This window comes from Gadus morhua, chromosome 19 (assembly GCF_902167405.1).
Source record: "Gadus morhua chromosome 19, gadMor3.0, whole genome shotgun sequence".
NCBI lineage: Eukaryota > Metazoa > Chordata > Actinopteri > Gadiformes > Gadidae > Gadus > Gadus morhua.
The window spans coordinates 7,906,806-7,924,202 of record NC_044066.1 but is presented as its reverse complement, the minus strand read 5'-3'; the positions used below and the strand labels follow the sequence as shown (position 1 = coordinate 7,924,202).

At 44.6% G+C, this 17,397-nt stretch overlaps 1 protein-coding gene across 14 annotated transcripts in view; it reads left to right on the top strand.

The window, feature by feature from the left end:
• nedd4l (NEDD4 like E3 ubiquitin protein ligase) overlaps window positions 1-14,701 on the top strand; it is a 46,470-nt gene extending 31,769 nt beyond the window's left edge. For 9 of the 14 annotated variants that reach the window (XM_030342283.1, XM_030342281.1, XM_030342280.1 and 6 more), the window contains 18 exons: window positions 235-438; window positions 2,838-3,035; window positions 3,867-3,944; window positions 5,553-5,570; window positions 6,830-6,884; window positions 7,573-7,631; window positions 8,523-8,588; window positions 9,060-9,289; window positions 10,114-10,235; window positions 11,120-11,190; window positions 11,581-11,676; window positions 11,809-11,882; window positions 12,293-12,353; window positions 12,445-12,504; window positions 12,631-12,738; window positions 13,429-13,525; window positions 14,026-14,098; window positions 14,283-14,701. In XM_030342283.1, coding sequence (XP_030198143.1) covers window positions 235-438; window positions 2,838-3,035; window positions 3,867-3,944; window positions 5,553-5,570; window positions 6,830-6,884; window positions 7,573-7,631; window positions 8,523-8,588; window positions 9,060-9,289; window positions 10,114-10,235; window positions 11,120-11,190; window positions 11,581-11,676; window positions 11,809-11,882; window positions 12,293-12,353; window positions 12,445-12,504; window positions 12,631-12,738; window positions 13,429-13,525; window positions 14,026-14,098; window positions 14,283-14,385 — 1,773 coding nt within the window. In that variant the 3' untranslated portion in view covers window positions 14,386-14,701. The remainder of the gene's footprint in view (window positions 1-234; window positions 439-2,837; window positions 3,036-3,866; window positions 3,945-5,552; window positions 5,571-6,829; window positions 6,885-7,572; window positions 7,632-8,522; window positions 8,589-9,059; window positions 9,290-10,113; window positions 10,236-11,119; window positions 11,191-11,580; window positions 11,677-11,808; window positions 11,883-12,292; window positions 12,354-12,444; window positions 12,505-12,630; window positions 12,739-13,428; window positions 13,526-14,025; window positions 14,099-14,282) is intronic. The other 5 variants (XM_030342285.1, XM_030342284.1, XM_030342286.1 and 2 more) reach the window with 2 other exon arrangements.
• Window positions 14,702-17,397: the final 2,696 nt, after the last annotated feature.

Below are 17,397 nucleotides of genomic sequence, written 5' to 3'. Positions count from 1 at the left end.
TATCAACATAAATCAAGAAAGTCTGTCAACTATTAGAACTTGGGATCGAAAATGATCTTTTTGCGGTTTGTTTGACGAACAAACCTCCCCACCAAACCGCTCTGAATCAATAGCCTATGATGGGGAGGGGGGGGGGCGATTAACTCTTCCCTTTAACTCTCCTCCTCACCACCCACCGTGGCCTGCTTTCCCCCTAACCCCCCACCCTAACCTCCACCCTCCCTCCGCCGCCAGCTGACGGAAGACGGCGCCAGCACCTCCGCGGCGGGCGCGACCGCCACCACCTCCTCCCCCACCTCCGGAGCCGGGGGTCCCTCGGAGGCCTCCCCCTCCACCTCCTCGGCCTCCGGCTCCACGAGCCACCTCCACGAGCCCCCCCAGGTCCGCAGGGCCCGTAGCCTCAGCTCCCCCACCGTCACCCTGTCCACCCCCATAGAGGTGAGATGTAGTGCCTCGCCCGCCCTCCCACTCCCCTTCCTCACCACCTCCCTCCCTCCCTCTCTCTCTCTACCCCCACCCTCTCACCTCCCTCTCTTCTCCCCCCCCTCTCCCTCACTCCCTCCCTCCCACCTCCCTCTCTTCTCCCCCCCCTCTCCCTCACTCCCTCCCTCCCACATCCCTCTCTTCTCCCCCCCCTCGCCATCACTCCCTCCCTCTCACCTCCCTCTCTTCTCCCCCCCTCTCCCTCACTCCCTCCCTCTCACCTCCCTCTCTTCTCCCCCCCTCTCCCTCCCAACTCCCTCCCTCCCACCTCCCTCTCTTCCCCCACTCCCTCAATCCCACCCTACCACCTCCATCTCATCTCGCCCCCTCTATTCGCCTCCCTCCCCCCTCCATCCCTCCCATCCTCCCTCCCCCTGATCTGTGCTCCTGATAAGAGGATCTCCCTTTGCTCTCTCTCTCTTTTATCGTTATGGATCATGCTTCTCTTCATACCTTGTTTTTGTTCAATTATGATTTGATTTTATTATGTTCGTTTTTATTTTTATTTTTATTATTTATTGTGTCTTCCAAGTTATTTCTCCATCGCTCAATGAGTGATGGATTTTTCCATTATTTCCTCTCACTTTAACCTGCTGTTTGTTGGACTATTTTACATTGTCCGCCTCCTTTCGTCTCTTCCTATTCGGTCCAGCCTCTGTAGGAATATAAAAATCAATAATCCTCCAGCCTTTTCTTTTTTTCAATTGTGTGCTCACTTAAAAGTGAATCATTTCTCACTAAAAGCAAAATGCAAAAGGCCTGAAGACATTTTTTCATCAGAAAATGTGATCCACACCATGTGCATGTACAGGGCTAGTAATCATTTCAAAGCGCCCTCAAGTTTGTTATGTAAGCACTGTTTCTAATTTTAAATCTGTTCCTTGTAATCAGTAACTTATACCAGGGATAGTGTTGGGTTCTGATGACCCAACGAGCATAAACACAGCCCACAGGGCCAATGTTTAAGACACAAGTTCATCAAACTAATATGACAAGGCACAGATTGTATGATTTTTAGTTATTTTAATTCATAGAATATTGATGTCGGGAAAGGGTTACAAGCGTTACATTTTTTCAGATCATATGAGAATATGGTCATTGGAGACTCTCCCTATCAGCCTTAAATCGCACCCAGGCTGTGTTACAAAGCTTATGAACAATGAAACAGGATCCAAGCCCATATAAGGTCTTGGATAACTGTTTGATGACCTTTCTGTTCCCTGTTAAGATGTTAAAAAGATGGCTTTACCAATATGAATTTTTACTTACTTAGAGAAGGGAAGGATTAGGAAAAAAACAACAATTAGCAGAAGTTGTCAAATCTAGCATAAAACAAAACGAGGAAAATGTGAAATCAATTCAAACTCTTGCCCTGATTGTTTGGGGCTCACTTTGACAGTTCTGCACGCTGTTGCTCGTTTCAGGTTATCTGCGCTCAGCATCTGACACATGTTTCCCAGTAGGAAAGTGGTTGGTTCCAGTATGTTGAGTCACGGTAGTGTTATTCATTGTGCGGTTGGCACCTTGGCCTGCAGTGGCTGAAGCACACGAGTCACGGTCGCTTCAGCTGGGTTCCTCTAATTCATTGTTCCCCGCGGAGCTCTACAGAAGAGCAGCATGGTTAATGCATGAAATATATTTTTCATAGCAGAGGCCAGCACAGATCAACTCAACAGGGTTGTTTTTGTCACAATCAATTAAATATATATCTTTTTTTTTTCTATATATACATAATATTCCCATCAATCTGTGGATTTGTTCAAATCATTTTATTTATTTATTTCTCAATGTGTTCTTGTCTTGTCTGTGTGTTTGGTTCGTGCGAGCAGAGAAAAATGAGAGGGAGGTGCTGACATTTCGAGGAAAACACTCTTTATAGCCAGAGCGTTGAAAGGTTGAATTGTGTGTATGTGTGTGTGTATTGTAATGAACGCAGTCCTTCATCAGGAATTAGACGTTGCCACTGAGAGGATAACGATAAGCCAGCAGCGGTTCACTCTGAGTCATTAGAATTGCTCGCATGTGTCATTTCCTGGGAATAAATGATGATTTATTTAGTGTAGGCTGGTATTCAGGTGAGGCGAGGTTAATCTTGAAAATGATGCTCAGACCTGTCTTTCATTTATTAATTTACTCCGATCTTGAATGCTGGGTATTTGCAGCATTTGTAAAAAGCGGACTTACCAAGCATATCTTTATCCAGGGCCTGCTTGCCATCATTTTGACAGCAGTGTGTTTTTTTTATCTCTATAATTTCATTACATTTCTTGGTGTATAGCAGTTTGGTTTTCTGTAAGGCGCTCCAAACTAGCCACCGCTATCTGAATGTATATGACTTTCTTTATCCTTTTTAGGGCGCCAACAACATCCAGGTGCGGCGGGTGGTCAAAGACACGGTGTCCAACCCCCAGACCCCCCAGCCTTCGCCCTACAGCTCCCCCAAGTCCCAGCACAAGCCCCAGCAGAGCTTCCTCCCGCCTGGCTGGGAGATGAGGATAGCGCCCAACGGAAGGCCCTTCTTCATCGACCACAACAGCCGCAACACCACCTGGGTGAGCACACAGGGGCCCCGTTGTAGTGGTGGTGAGGGGCCCGGAGTCTGGTCATGGTGCTGCATGAGAGATGACTTCCCATGCAGGGGAGACCAGTGCTTTGGCTGGTTTGACTCCCGGCCCGATGGGTTCTGGGTTTGAGGCCCGATTCCCAATGGCCTACCTTTAGGGAATCCCCAACCCCACCACAGATCATTAATGTATGTTGTTAAGAGACTTTGACTCTTGGGATAAACCTGTTCATCCATCTGATAAAAGACAGAACGGTTAATGGATGTGACACTTTTCCGGGGGCGCAGATGGCATTTATTTAATACTATTTATTTAAATATTTGTGATTCATTGTGTGGCTTCAACAGGTAACGCTCAACATCTGGTGTTGTCAAACTGAATGTAGATCTGGTTGTTGTTGTGGCTGCACAGGACCGAATGAGATGTCATACTAGATTAGATATAGATTAGGGGGCCACACAGATGGGAATATGTTTAATAGATCAAGGGGAGTTTCTTTATTGTGTGATCGGTTTAGAGGGTCGACAGTGACACCTGGTGGTGTTGACCTGAACACAGCCTTAAGGTTTAGATTTGAGTTTGTATATTAAGTGATGCGGTTATCGTCATTTAGTTTTCAGTTAAAAAAACACCTGAAGAAAGCTTTTTTGTTTTCTCACTTTAGTCAGTTATTTAAACCAGTAATGTTTAAAATACGGCTTGACGAAGAAACGGTTGTTTCTTCGTCAAGCCGTATTTTAATCATTACTGGCAGTCCCTTCTAGTATGACCTGCGTCTGTGGGTCCTGTCTTTCAACCTCCTTGTGTTTTGGTGTGCAGGAGGATCCCAGGTTGAAGTACCCGGTCCACTTGAGGACCAAGACCTCCATGGAGCCTGGGGAGCTGGGGCCTCTTCCGGTGAGTACAGCCTGACGTCCACTCCCCCACCAGGGCCACCGAGCTATCGACGTGCGGCGTTGGACACTGGTCCACCCGCTATAGGTTCTCCCAGACGTTCTCCCAGACTGTGGTGCCTGGCCAGTGATAGATCCTCTGGGTTAGAAAGGATTAGATTTGATGGGTAACTTATATTTTCATCCATAGGGGAAGATTCTGTTGTAACGTACTAAACATCAGGCAAAAGAGGGGCAATGATAAAAAAATAGGAATTAGATCACAATGGAATAACATTTTCAAGTAAAAAAAGATTATAGTCCAGTATCTGTATTAATAATATTCTAAGTACAATAATAATATATATTAAACTACAGGAAAGAAGGATGTCCATCACATTAGTGAAACCATTTAGCCACGGTGAATACAGTGGCGTGAATGCTTCTGCATGGGAGGGCTCAGCAGGGCTAAAGCTAAGTGCTAAACGTGGTGTGAAGGCATGGGGAGCCTCTCCAACTGGCAAAGCGCTTATTCCAAGGCACTCTGAACTTGAGGCCTTGTTTTTTTAAAGGCGTTTTCCCTGCACACATAAGGTGAATATGCAAATGGGACTGCTCAGACATTGGACTACACATCCAAGATGATTTTTAAATGTAATTGTGTGCTCAAATGTCCTCTTAAAGAGCCAGTGAGCCCACTGTTTCAGATGGAATTCGACCCTTAAGAGTTTGAAGAAAGAGGGGGGCTTATTATCCCCATGGTTACGACCCACGCCAACTTTATGATACTTCTTAAGTACCGCAGTTTAGCTGTTATGAGAGTTATAATAGGCAATGTTGCATGTAAGTGTTATACTTTATGTGTCCGGGAAGCCTAACCCTCACTCGGACGCACACATTAAATACATCGCTGCTCAGACGGAGCTTCACCGTACACGCACATCGTAGCGTTATACTATAATTGTTCGATAAGCTGAACTTTCTCGTGGATATCGCAGCCAGCCGCTTCCTAGACAGAGCTCCATATGTCCACACCAAACAATGAATACCTCGGAAAAGGCACTCGGAACATCAGCAACAATACGCCACCTGCAACCGCAGCAGAGACAAACGTTCACATATTGTTTCGGGGAAAATGGCAAAAAGCATAGGATTTTACCCCTTTATTTCCTCTAAATTTGAGAGTAATTTCATTTACAGTGATAAAATGGCATAGAATAAAATGTTGATGATCATATAAGACAAGGTGCCATGGTAAAACAAAGCATTTGGTTTTGGGTTCACTGGCACTCTAATGCATCTGGAGAGAAAATCGAATATAACATTGGAATCAAATTACATTTGATTTAGTCTCTAAATCTCTACTGTGGGAATACTCCCCAAGTGTGTGTGTGTGTGTTAACCCTTAACATGTAGGGCAAAACAATGACTAACCTAGCTTTTGGCTGACCATATTGAACACACCCTCATGTGCTGTGGGGTTGGCCCAGGCTTGCGTGGTGTGTGCATATCTCTCTCACTCTTTCTTTTACTCTCTCTCCCTTTTGAATCTGGGGATTTAATCAAATATACCCTATTTCTTCTTCTTCTCCTCCTCCTTATTTTTCTCCACCTGGCCATCTCTGTCTGCCAGAACATACCACCAGTGGAGGTTGGTTGGTTGCTTACCTCTGCCTGACCCCTCCCACTTATGTCTGGTCTGGTACAATGCCTGTCTCTCTGCCTCTCTGTCTCTATCTCTCTATCTCTGTCTGCCTCTCTGTCCATCTGTCTCTCTTTCGGTTGCTCTGTTTCTTTCTTTCTGGCGTTCTCTCTGACTCTCGGTCGGCTTCTCAATCTCTCTCTGTCTCTGTCCTTTTGTCTCTCTCTGGTGGAGTCTACCTCTCTGTCTCTGTCTGTATCTCTGTCTCTCTCTTTCTGTCTCTTTATCTATCGCTCTTGTCTTTCTCTAAGTCTCACGTTTGCCTCTCGAACTCTCTGTTACTGTCATTCTGTCTCTCTCTGTCCCTGTTTTTTTCTCTCTGTCCCTCGGTCTACCTCTCTGTCTCTGTCCCTCTGCTTCTCTGCCTATCTATCACTATGCTCTCTTTCTCTACCGGTCTCTCTTTGTCTGCCTCTCTCTCTACCGCTCCCTCTCTTTGTCTGTCTCTGGAGCAGCATGAATGGACTGAACCTCTCCATTCCCCCTCTGCCCCCGCCCTCCCCTCCATGTTCCCCTCTCCACCGTGTGTCAGCGTGTCTGTGTGTCCCTGTCTGAACGACATCAAGCTAGCTTCAGCTAGTCTAGTGGGTGGAGGTCCGTGGAGAGATCCTCCACGCAGAGCTGACTGTAAGGGGCTCGAGGGTCGGGTGGAGCTGGGGAACTGATGGAGCGCGGTAGAGAGAGGAGGGGTCAGAGCTGACTGTGGAGTCCGTCGATCAATGTCTCATTTATTTTTCGTTGTGGTCTCTCAGCCAGTGTAGCATGCAACATAAAGACCCACGCAAACACACACAGACACACAAACACACACTCACATGCACACACACTCCTTGTGATCAGTTTGTCAGACTCCCTCGATCCCCCTTCCCCCTACCCTGTTTCTATTGCTTCCTGGCTGACTACCTGTGTATGCGTGCAGGTGTATGTATGTGTGTGAGAGACACTGTTGATTACAGATGATCACTGTGTTTCTACCCATGTGCTGATGTGGACTCGCTTTGGATGGCGTTGGATCCGTTTTCCGTTTGTATCGTTGGTTCAGTTTCATTTGCACAACCAGCCTGATGTGTGCCGGGCATGGACTGTAAGATGTCCATGCTCAGTACATAAGGAAGACAAAGCAGTCGCTTGACTATTTTTAGCATGGTCCCATAGTGTAGCTAGCAGAGAGTTTGGGACTGAATGGTTGTTTTTGTTCTTCTCTGTAGCCTGGCTGGGAGGAGAGGATCCACACCGATGGACGCACCTTTTACATCGACCATAGTAAGAGTCTGTTCTCTCTCTGCCTCTTTCTCTCACTCACTGCCTTTCTCCGGCTCTCTCTCGCGTTTCTTTAATTTAGTTCACATGTAGACGGAACTGTTACGGCCACTAGAGAGCGCCAAATCTGTAAGCAGGACAGCCCACACACACACACACACACACACACACACACACACACACACACACACACACACACACACACACACACACACACACACACACACACACACACACACACAGCATACTCTGTTAAGATTGATAGTCGTTTTCTGGTTTGGACCTGACTTCACAGCGTCTAGTGAGTTACGCCAGCGGATGGATTTTGGTTTCCTGAGGCGTCGTTGCTAACACATAAATATGCTGTAAATATGGCTGAATCACTAGGCTGCACAGTACTGCATAGTAGGCCCTAGGGTGGCGGAGCTAGACGAGACATGCATGCTATTTTTATTACAAAGGAATAAGAGCAGTGACATTAAATGTGTAACAGCTGACTAATATATTGATATAAAATCCATATTCAGACTTTAATGCTGCTTCTTAGATCTGGGGTCTTTTGGTGTCTGTAATCACAGCAAATACACTCAGAGAAATATCAGCATACTTGCTAATATTGATATTAATTTTTAAAATTCATTCGAAATGTAATAAATTGATCATTCATTTCTGTCAATTTCTTTCTTTTTAGACACAAAGAACACTCAATGGGAGGACCCTCGCTTGCAGAGCCCAGCCATCACGGGACCTGTAAGTTCATCTGCTACTGACCAGTAGCTAACATACTGCTACTACCATGTAGCTACTAACACACTGCTACTACTACACTGCTACCATGTAGCTACCATGCTGTTACTACCATGTAGCTACTAACATACTACTACAATACTACCATGTAGCTAACATACTGCTACTAATAGACTACTACCATGTAGCTACTAACATACTACTACTACTACTACTACAACCATATAGCAACAATAATGTTACTACCATGTAGCTACCAACATACTGCTACTACTACCATGTAGCAACCATTTTGTTACTACCATGTAGCTAACATACTGCTACTAATACACTACTACCATGTAGCAACCATAATGTTACTACCATGTAGCTAACATACTGCTACTAATACACTACTACCATGTAGCAACCATAATGTTACTACCATGTAGCTAACATACTGCTACTAATACACTACTACCATGTAGCTACTAACATACTACTACTACTCATACACTTCTACTATATAGCTTACATACAGCTACTGCTACCATACTGCCACTACCATGGAGCTACCATACTGCTGCTACCATCTATCTAATCTGTGTGTGTGTGTGTGTGTGTGTGTGTGTGTGTGTGTGTGTCTGTGTCTGTGTCTGTGTCTGTGTGTGTGTGACTGTGTGTGTGTGTGTGTGTGTGTCACTTGCCCCAGGTTATTCTTTAGCATACTGACACTGTTGTGTTGTTCTGTGAATACCACCCATACATCACTCGGCGGATCAGATGTCCGGGTAGTGACTGTTGAATGATTCATCAGACATTTGATTAGATTTTGTATACTTTTTTTTGTAAACCTTTCTTTGACATGGTAAACCACTGATGTGTGTGCGTGTGTATGTTTGTGTTTGTTTGTAGGCAGTTCCTTACTCCAGAGAATTCAAGCAGAAATACGACTACTTCAGGAAGAAATTGAAGAAGCCGGTGAGATATTGTTTTTCATATTTATACTTTATATATTTCATTCTGGGGATGTTGTCATTAAGACCATATAACAATGTTTTTCTCTTGCAAATGTTTCAGGTAAGGAAGCATATATATTTAGTTAAAATATATTTTGCTTCCTAAATTTCTTAGTAGCTTAGAATTGTCAATGTCATTTTTCTTATTATGTATCATGCACACAAATTAAGTCATTCATAAGTCATTCAGAGTATAATCTATTATAATATGAATTATTGCACATCATTCAACATTTATCAACCCATTGTCTCTAAATATGGCAATGGTCTTTTGTCAATGAATTATTTTTATAACATATTTTTCAAATTTGAAGTGTAAATAAACCACATGTTTGAATAACATCAGCCTGTTGTCAAATCAACGTCAAGTTTTGCAAAAAAAAAGAAGAACGACAAACAAACGTTGGCCTCTCTCCTCCTCTCCTTCATCCAGGCGGACATTCCCAACCGCTTCGAGATGAAGCTGCACCGGAACAACATCTTCGAGGAGTCGTATCGCCGCATCATGTCCCTGAAGCGGCCCGACATCCTGAAGGCGCGGCTCTGGATCGAGTTCGAGCTGGAGAAGGGGCTGGACTACGGGGGCGTGGCCCGCGAGTGGTTCTTCCTGCTGTCCAAGGAGATGTTCAACCCCTACTACGGCCTCTTCGAGTACTCCGCCACGTGAGTGTTTGTAGGGCGTCGTGGAGATGTGTGTGTTTTAAATGTGCTTCATTTCGCTAGCGTAGGCTGATTTATTTTGGAAGCATTGCATTTTATATTTGTTGAAATTCTGTTTACATTGCGACAGGAATTCATAAATCAAGTGCTCTCACAAAAAGTTGAAAATATCCTGTATCTGTGGTTTGAATCATAAATGATTAGATGGCCTTCTTGTCTGTCTACCTACCTACCTACTGGCTACCTGCACTCACTCTGACCATGCTGTCATTGCGCACGACCTGAGTGTTAAAAGGCTAGGCAGACCTAAAGCTAGCAAGCAAGTCTGGTTATTTGGGGTTGGTTACCTCCAAATTCTGTTGTTTTCTCTAAATTGCCTACCCTAGATTAAGGCCGAATCTCGATTCTTCCCCTTGCCCCTTTTGCTTTGTCTTTGTCTTTGTCTTAACCAAGACAAAGACAAAGACAAAGCAAAAGGGGCAAGGGGAAGAATCGAGATTCGGCCCAAGTGAGCTCTCAAATTATCTTAAAAATAAGGGGTACATAGCACTCAATCTTATCCCTTAATCTTGATCAAATTGGGTATTGAGACACCACTAGCTCTCACATGAACGCGCAACTTCAAGGGTAAGGGGGAAGATAAGGGGTAAGGGGAAGTATTGAGATTGGGCCTAAATGGCTTAGCTTGTAAATCACAAATTGGTGATTCAAATTTGAGTCATAATACAGTGAAAGTAAACCTACATATATAATGGGACAACAAACCCATTAGAAAAATGATTGTAAACGTTCACACCACAACAACAATTCTCCATGTGTTATTCCAGAGACAACTACACACTCCAGATCAACCCCAACTCTGGCCTGTGTAACGAGGACCACCTGTCCTACTTTAAGTTCATTGGTCGCGTGGCGGGAATGGCCGTGTTCCATGGGAAGCTGTTAGACGGTAGGAAGCAGCTGATTGGTCGACGGACACACACATAAGCTTGAGTGTCTTCCTACTTCCTATGAAATGTTGGGTGCATTCCAAAACGTTTCCCTCTGTCCTCTGTCTATGGCTCGTTCTCTAAACTCTCAAGTTGACGAGCAGCAGTTAGTGGTAGGGCAGGAGGAATGGAGCATTGTGGAGAGGCGATGGCTGAGCTGCTTCTGTGTCCTGATAAACTTGTTGACAATCTTGGCCAATCACAACCTTCTGACCATATATGGCGAAAAATGTATTTCCTCTATAGGATACCCTTATGTATCCTTACATAATACGTATCCTTACTCTGAAGCTATTTTGATGGACACTTTATGCTGCCCGCTTATTGGTGAAATTGCGACATTGAGGAAAACATCTGGGGATTTTGTAAAAGCTATTGGAACGCACCCATAATGAGCGCTGTCTACATGCTCTACATCGCAGAGGGACAGAGGGTGGGCAGAGTGTCAGGGCTAGAAGATCCACACGTATCACAGCTTAATCATAGCAGCACATTGACACTACAGCACCAGGTCTATTTTTAAATAGATAGTGTTCCCTTGGCCACCAGGAGAAAATATATATTTTCTTAACATCTGAAGGATCTGGAAACTTTTTTAAAGGTAAAAATTGACAAAACCCTAGCTCGGTACAGGCCAATAAAAGTACAAAGGAACCAGTTACATCAAACTAGAATATACCACAGAACTACACAACCATGTGACATTGATAGACCAATACCATGCCATGCAAGCACTACTTACTACTACTACTACTACTACTAGTACTAGTTCTAGTACTTGTACTACTACTACTACCACTACCACTAGTACTAATTCCATCTGTGTATTTGTATCTCCGCCCAGGATTCTTTATCCGACCGTTTTACAAGATGATGCTGGGCAAACAGATCTCTCTCAAAGATATGGAGTCCGTGGTAAGCTTTGACTTTTGTGATCAAGTTCTGAATACGCGTCGTGACACCTCTTTGGTTTAGGGCAGGACTTTGTATCACACCGAATCGTACGTTTTATCAAACCTTATCGCACATTTGATCACACTTCATCGTACATTTGAGCACACATTATCAAGCTTTGAATTTTACGATTTATCCCACTTCTATCGTACTTTGTATCGTACATGTCATCAGGTTTATATTGGTGACTGAATCTTAGTTTGCATCATACAGTATCACACTAGTATGTTACTTAGTCTGCTTAAAATATGCATCCACTCAATACATTTGAGTGACGCATGTGACAATACATGACCTGAGCCACTGGTTGACCCACTGTCTCTCATGGTATCGATGGTGCGCCCCCTGCAGGACAGTGAGTACTACAACTCCCTGAAGTGGATCCTGGAGAACGACCCCACAGAGCTGGATCTGCGGTTCTGCATCGACGAGGACAACTTCGGACAGGTACCTCAGCGGCCCTCATCAGTCTAGAGCTCCTTTACTCTCTGATCTCTGATCAGCTGAGAGCACTGTCTCTGTGGATTGTAACTATTGCTATCGTTTCAATGTGGTGTTTCCTTCTTTATTTTTTTCCAGACATACCAGGTGGACCTAAAGCCCAGTGGGTCGGACATGGTGGTCACCAACGACAACAAAAAGGAATACATTGAGTAAGGACAGCTTTTTTTTTTGAGATATGTTTCAGTATTTATTTTAACTACTACTTAAATGGTAATGTGTATTCCCCAGAATTTTCTAGAAAACATACAATCTTAAATACCACTGTAAAGTCGGTCCAAAGGGATTTACTTTCAGGCCTGAAAACGATGGATGACATTTATCCTTTCAATAAATCATATGTAAACGCCAATCTATAAACATATTTATCACATGACGGTTGATTTGGAGGTCTACATTGCCATTGGTCATTCGCTCCCTGTCCTACCCCCTCTCTCTCTCTCCCATACCTTCCTGTCTAACTCCCACTTTATCTGTCATGAATAAAGCGTATAAATGCAGAACAAAACCCTGAACTACACCGCCTCCCCCCCCTCACCTGGCTCCATCTCTCTCCCCTCAGCCTTGTGATCCAGTGGAGGTTTGTGAACCGGGTCCAGAAGCAGATGAACGCCTTCCTAGAGGTGAGAGCATGCAGTGACTGTTGGTCACCGAGGGGGAATAAATAAAACCATCCAGGTCGATAGTTGGGATTAACATTCTTCTGTGTTGCAGGGCTTCACTGAGCTCATCGTCGTGGATCTGATCAAGATCTTTGATGAAAATGAACTGGAGGTATTAGATCCTGTTTAAATCGATCTGCTTTTCATTCTTCGATTGTCATCTTCTTGTTTTTTTTTCTAATATGTTTTTCTAACAAATTTCTGTGTCTTTGCTGTGTGTGTTTGTGTGTGTGTATAGCTGTTGATGTGTGGTCTGGGGGATGTGGATGTCAACGACTGGAGGCAACACACGGTGTATAAAAATGGCTACTGTCCTAATCACCCTGTCATACAGTGGTTCTGGAAGGTAGGTCACACACACGCCCGCACGCAAGCATGCACGCACGCACGCACGCACGCACACACACGCAGAGAGAGACAGGCCCATGCTACCAAACTTTACTTTGTTGTAAAGATTGCAACTGCCCAATGAGATCTATGGGTGTTCATGCGTAGTACAAAAGTACTTTTAAATCATGAATCGAAATCATGAACATTTCTATCGTAGTATTCAGGGAAAGACGTATCAATTAATATTTTATCTATATGTATTTTAATTAAGTAGTACTACAAAAGTTGTTAGCGATGCGCCCTGGGGGACAGTGAGCGTGCGGCGGGCCCCGGAGGAGCAGAGCTATCAGGTCCTATCAGTCCAGGTTAGGGCCCTGCTACAGGAGACCAAAGTCTGTTTGGAGAGCTAGCCTGTTTGTTTGCTTTGATGAAATAGACCCCAACTCACCCGGGCTATCACTTATTAGCTGTCTTGAGCCAGGGTGACACCCACACACACAGGTGTGCATACATCAAACACACATGCACACACATGCCAAACACAGGCAAACAGTTAAATACAAACTCACAATAATGGCATGTGTAATAATTTCCAGTGTGATCCAGTCCTCAGACTGGGTTCATTTGATGCCCCTGTTCATCCCCCACCGGTCTGTACGGCTTGGTGCTGTAGAGCGGGTACGTGTTAACGTTCCTCCTCCTCCAGGTGGTCCTCCTGATGGACGCCGAGAAGAGGATCCGTCTGCTGCAGTTTGTGACCGGGACGTCCCGGGTGCCCATGAACGGCTTCGCAGAGCTCTACGGTACGTAGACTCATCCAAAGACAGAGACTACTGTCTACTAGCTGTGTCTCCCCCCCCCCCCCCCCCCCCCCCCCCCCCCCGCGACGAATAGTTACATGGTTCGATCCCCCCCCCCCCCCCCCCATACCTGTTCATGTAGCTAGATGTCTGTGGCCCCTAGAGTGGTTTATTTTGGATAGTGTTTGAATGACGGAAATGGCCATTTATTTGATTACACCAGGCTTTTAATAGCAGAACGATCGAATGGTAGACAGCGTGCGGGTTCCCCAAATACATCTAGTAATTTATCTAAGCAGGCTATTTCAGTGGATGTGGTTCAAAATACTCCAAAGAACTCTTGACCCTACTTCAGTCTTTTCTCGACTTCCTTTGATGGGGCCCACATAATAGAATAATGACCTACAGACCCCCAATGTAGTCTTCACTAGTGGCCTAGGGGGAACAGTGCACTAGCCCCACTCTGGAGTCCTCATGTGTCGCTGGTGTTTCTACCGTCTAAGGTTCCAACGGACCTCAGCTGTTCACCATCGAGCAGTGGGGCACTCCGGAGAAGCTACCCAGGGCCCATACGTGGTAGGACACACACACACAGACACACAGACACACAGACACACACACACACACACACACACACACACAGACACACACACACACACACACACACACGTACTGTATGTACGTGTGTATTGTGTATATGTGTACAAATAGCCTCATAGATCCTCCACAAATAACCAAGAGTTTATATTCCCCCCCCCAGCTTCAACCGCCTGGACCTTCCCACCTACGAGTCGTTTGAGGACCTAAGGGAGAAACTGCTCATGGCGGTGGAGAACGCCCAAGGGTTTGAGGGCGTCGACTAGAACCGACTTAAAAAAAGAGACATCAAGACGAATAAAAAAACTATGACCATGTAACAAACAACCAACAAACTGCCATTTCTGTTTTAAAGTGGTGGTGGTGGTGGTGGTGGAGGTAGCGGTTGTGTTGCTAGCATGTTGTGCTGTATGCATGACGGTGTAAGCGGCTGCCACGGCAACAGCATGGAGGCTATAGAGACTGTACAGCGACTTGTTGGGCCAATTTGCCTCTCTCTCTCTCTCTCTCTCTCTCTCTCTCTCTCTCTCTCTCTCTCTCTCTCTCTCTCTCTCTCTCTCTCTCTCTCTCTCTCTCTCTCTCTCTCTCTCTCTCTCTCTCTCTCTCTCTCTCTCTCTCTCTCTCTCTCTCTCTCTCTCTCTCTCTCGGTCTTCTGTCTCTGTGGGTGCGTCCCTCTTTTATTCAAGGTGCTGGGGCCCAAAGGAACGGCCTTATATTTGTGTGCACCTTAAAGATGCTGACTTCTATCACTACACTGGCATGGTTATCCCATAACAACAAAGCGATCCTCTCGTTCTCATTGTAACCCTAGATGTCCCTTTAACTCTCTCTCGGCCTCTCTTCCTCTCTCTCTTTACTTCTTTGATAAATCGGTAGTGCTGGAAACAACTCGAATGCATTTCAACTGCTCCTTTAAACTATATTATAGCACATTGTGTTAGTACCCTTCTCCTACTGGGGGTCCTGACAGGCCCTGAGCCCGGCCTGACTTACTACATGCACTATTTCTCTCTCTCTCTGTGTCTCTCCCTCTGTCTCTCTCTGTCTCTCTTTGTCTCTCTCTTTTTCTGTCTGTCTCTCTGTCTCTCTATATATATATATATATCTCTCGTTCTCTCTCTTTCTGTCTCTCTTTTTCTGTCTGTCTCTTGCTTTCTGTCTCTCTCTCTATATCTCTCTCGTTCCCTCTCTCTCTGTGTCTCTCCCTGTGTCTCTCTTTCTCTTTTTCTGTGTCTCTCTCTGTTGCGCTCTGTCTCTCTCTCTATATCTCTCTCGTTCCCTCTCTCTCTGTGTCTCTCCCTGTGTCTCTCTTTCTCTTTTTCTGTGTCTCTCTCTGTTGCGCTCTGTCTCTCTCTCTATATATCTCTCGTTCTCTCTCTCTCTCTGTCCAACTGTAAAAACAACAACAACAACTGATAGAACGGCGCAGCGATCACCTGTCCCTGGGATCCTTACAGCGACCCCAGATTACCTTAGGAATGCTAGCCAATCCAAGACAAGGAGATCTCCGGCTCCCTTGTCTCTCTCTAATCCGTGTGTTGCTGGATGGCTGAGTGATGTTTGCAGCCTGTTCGTTCGGAGAGGGGGGGGTAGGACAGAGAGCAGAAAAATGTCCTCTCTCAAATGATGGTTTTATAGCCTTTTCTTAGGTGAAAAAAAAAAGATTTTTTAAAATCGATTTATATCACGTTATCATTCTTACGAGAAAATACAAAAAACGAAACTGTCTTTGTACTGATGAATAATGTTTACTATTTTGAGAAAAAAATCTTTAAAAAAGTGTGTGAAGTGTAAATCTGGCTTGTTACGGCGGGGAGAGGGGAACGACTTACTCCTATGATTTGTTATGGTGATAGCAAACGTGTTCTATTGTAATTCTATGAAATTGGCATGAAAAATGTATTGTGTCTTTGCTTGAATAACAATAGTAAATGGAAGTGTATTTCTCGCTGTCTGTGTTGAGCTCTGGGGAAGAAGCTACTGGGGTTTATTTTGGGGACTTTGGGACAACATGGTTCTGTTTATAATGGTATGCTTATCCCTTTTCATAATGCTGTCAAATTCTTCCTGGAACCCCCCCCCCCCCCCCCCCCCCCTGTAACCCCACTATTGAAATACTTTCTATATATCTATATACAAAAATATATATATGTATGTATTACAATTAACAAAAGTATTATTGATCAACAACACTAAAATGAAGCGTTTTTTGTGTGTGTGTGTGTGTGTGTGTGTGTGCGTGCGAGAATGCGTGCGTATGTGTGTGCGTGCGTTTCTCGAGAAAAGCTGTGATTGCCACTGAATAGAAAGCAGCGTTTCCTACGCTTTTCCTCCCGTCTCTCCTTTTTCTAACACCATTGAACCTAAATGGGCACTTTATAGATCCTCCTACGATCCTGTCGCCTGTCGTCTGTCTTTACCATGTAGACCTGAATGTGATTCTCTGATTTCATTGTGTACATTTCTTCCAATATGAGCACTTACCTGGTGCAATATGAATAGTTTGTAAATCTGGCCTGCTGCTAAAAAACACCCACAGATCATGTCATCCGAGGTGAAAGTGTGACCACCACTTTATTTTGGTATATTCTTGACACTTTCATTATTCCTGGTTTTCCTTTTAACGTACTCCTGTCCTGTCTGTTTTGTCTTCTTTCTGAATTCGCCCAGGTTTGCGTTTTGTCTTATTTTCTTTCGTTCGGTTGGTTGTTTTGTTTTTTCCTTTTTATTTTTTTTGGTTATCTTTTCTTAGTTTTTTTTAATTTTATCTATGACAGGAAATATCACTTTTGTTAAAGATTGTGCCACTTGCTCAAGGTTTGTGGTTTATATATCTTCAGTCAAATAAAATGGACCGTCTCCGTATAAATATGGTTGTTTGTAATGTCTTCCTTTTCTTCAGAGTAAAACACTTCTGTTTTGTATTTTATAGATAATTCTATTGATCCAAAAGATTAAACAACCAAAATACCAAAACAACCTAAGTATCTGAAAAAGAAAGCCTTAACCTTGTGGTTAAAACGCCAGGCGCTCCTACCACGGCCTCCAGTGAGCCACGCCGTGCGGTGAACACTCCTACCATGGCCTCCAGCGAGCCACGCCGTGCGGTGAACGCTCCCCAGGTCATTCACTCAAACTATCTGGCAGATATCAGCTCCAAGGTCGAGCAAACAGAAGGCGGCTGGGGACATTTTATCAAACCTCCTCACCACGCAATCAGGTCTCAAACACAACCCCCAGCCAAGCTCCATGGCGTTCCTCTTCATTGAGATCCAACC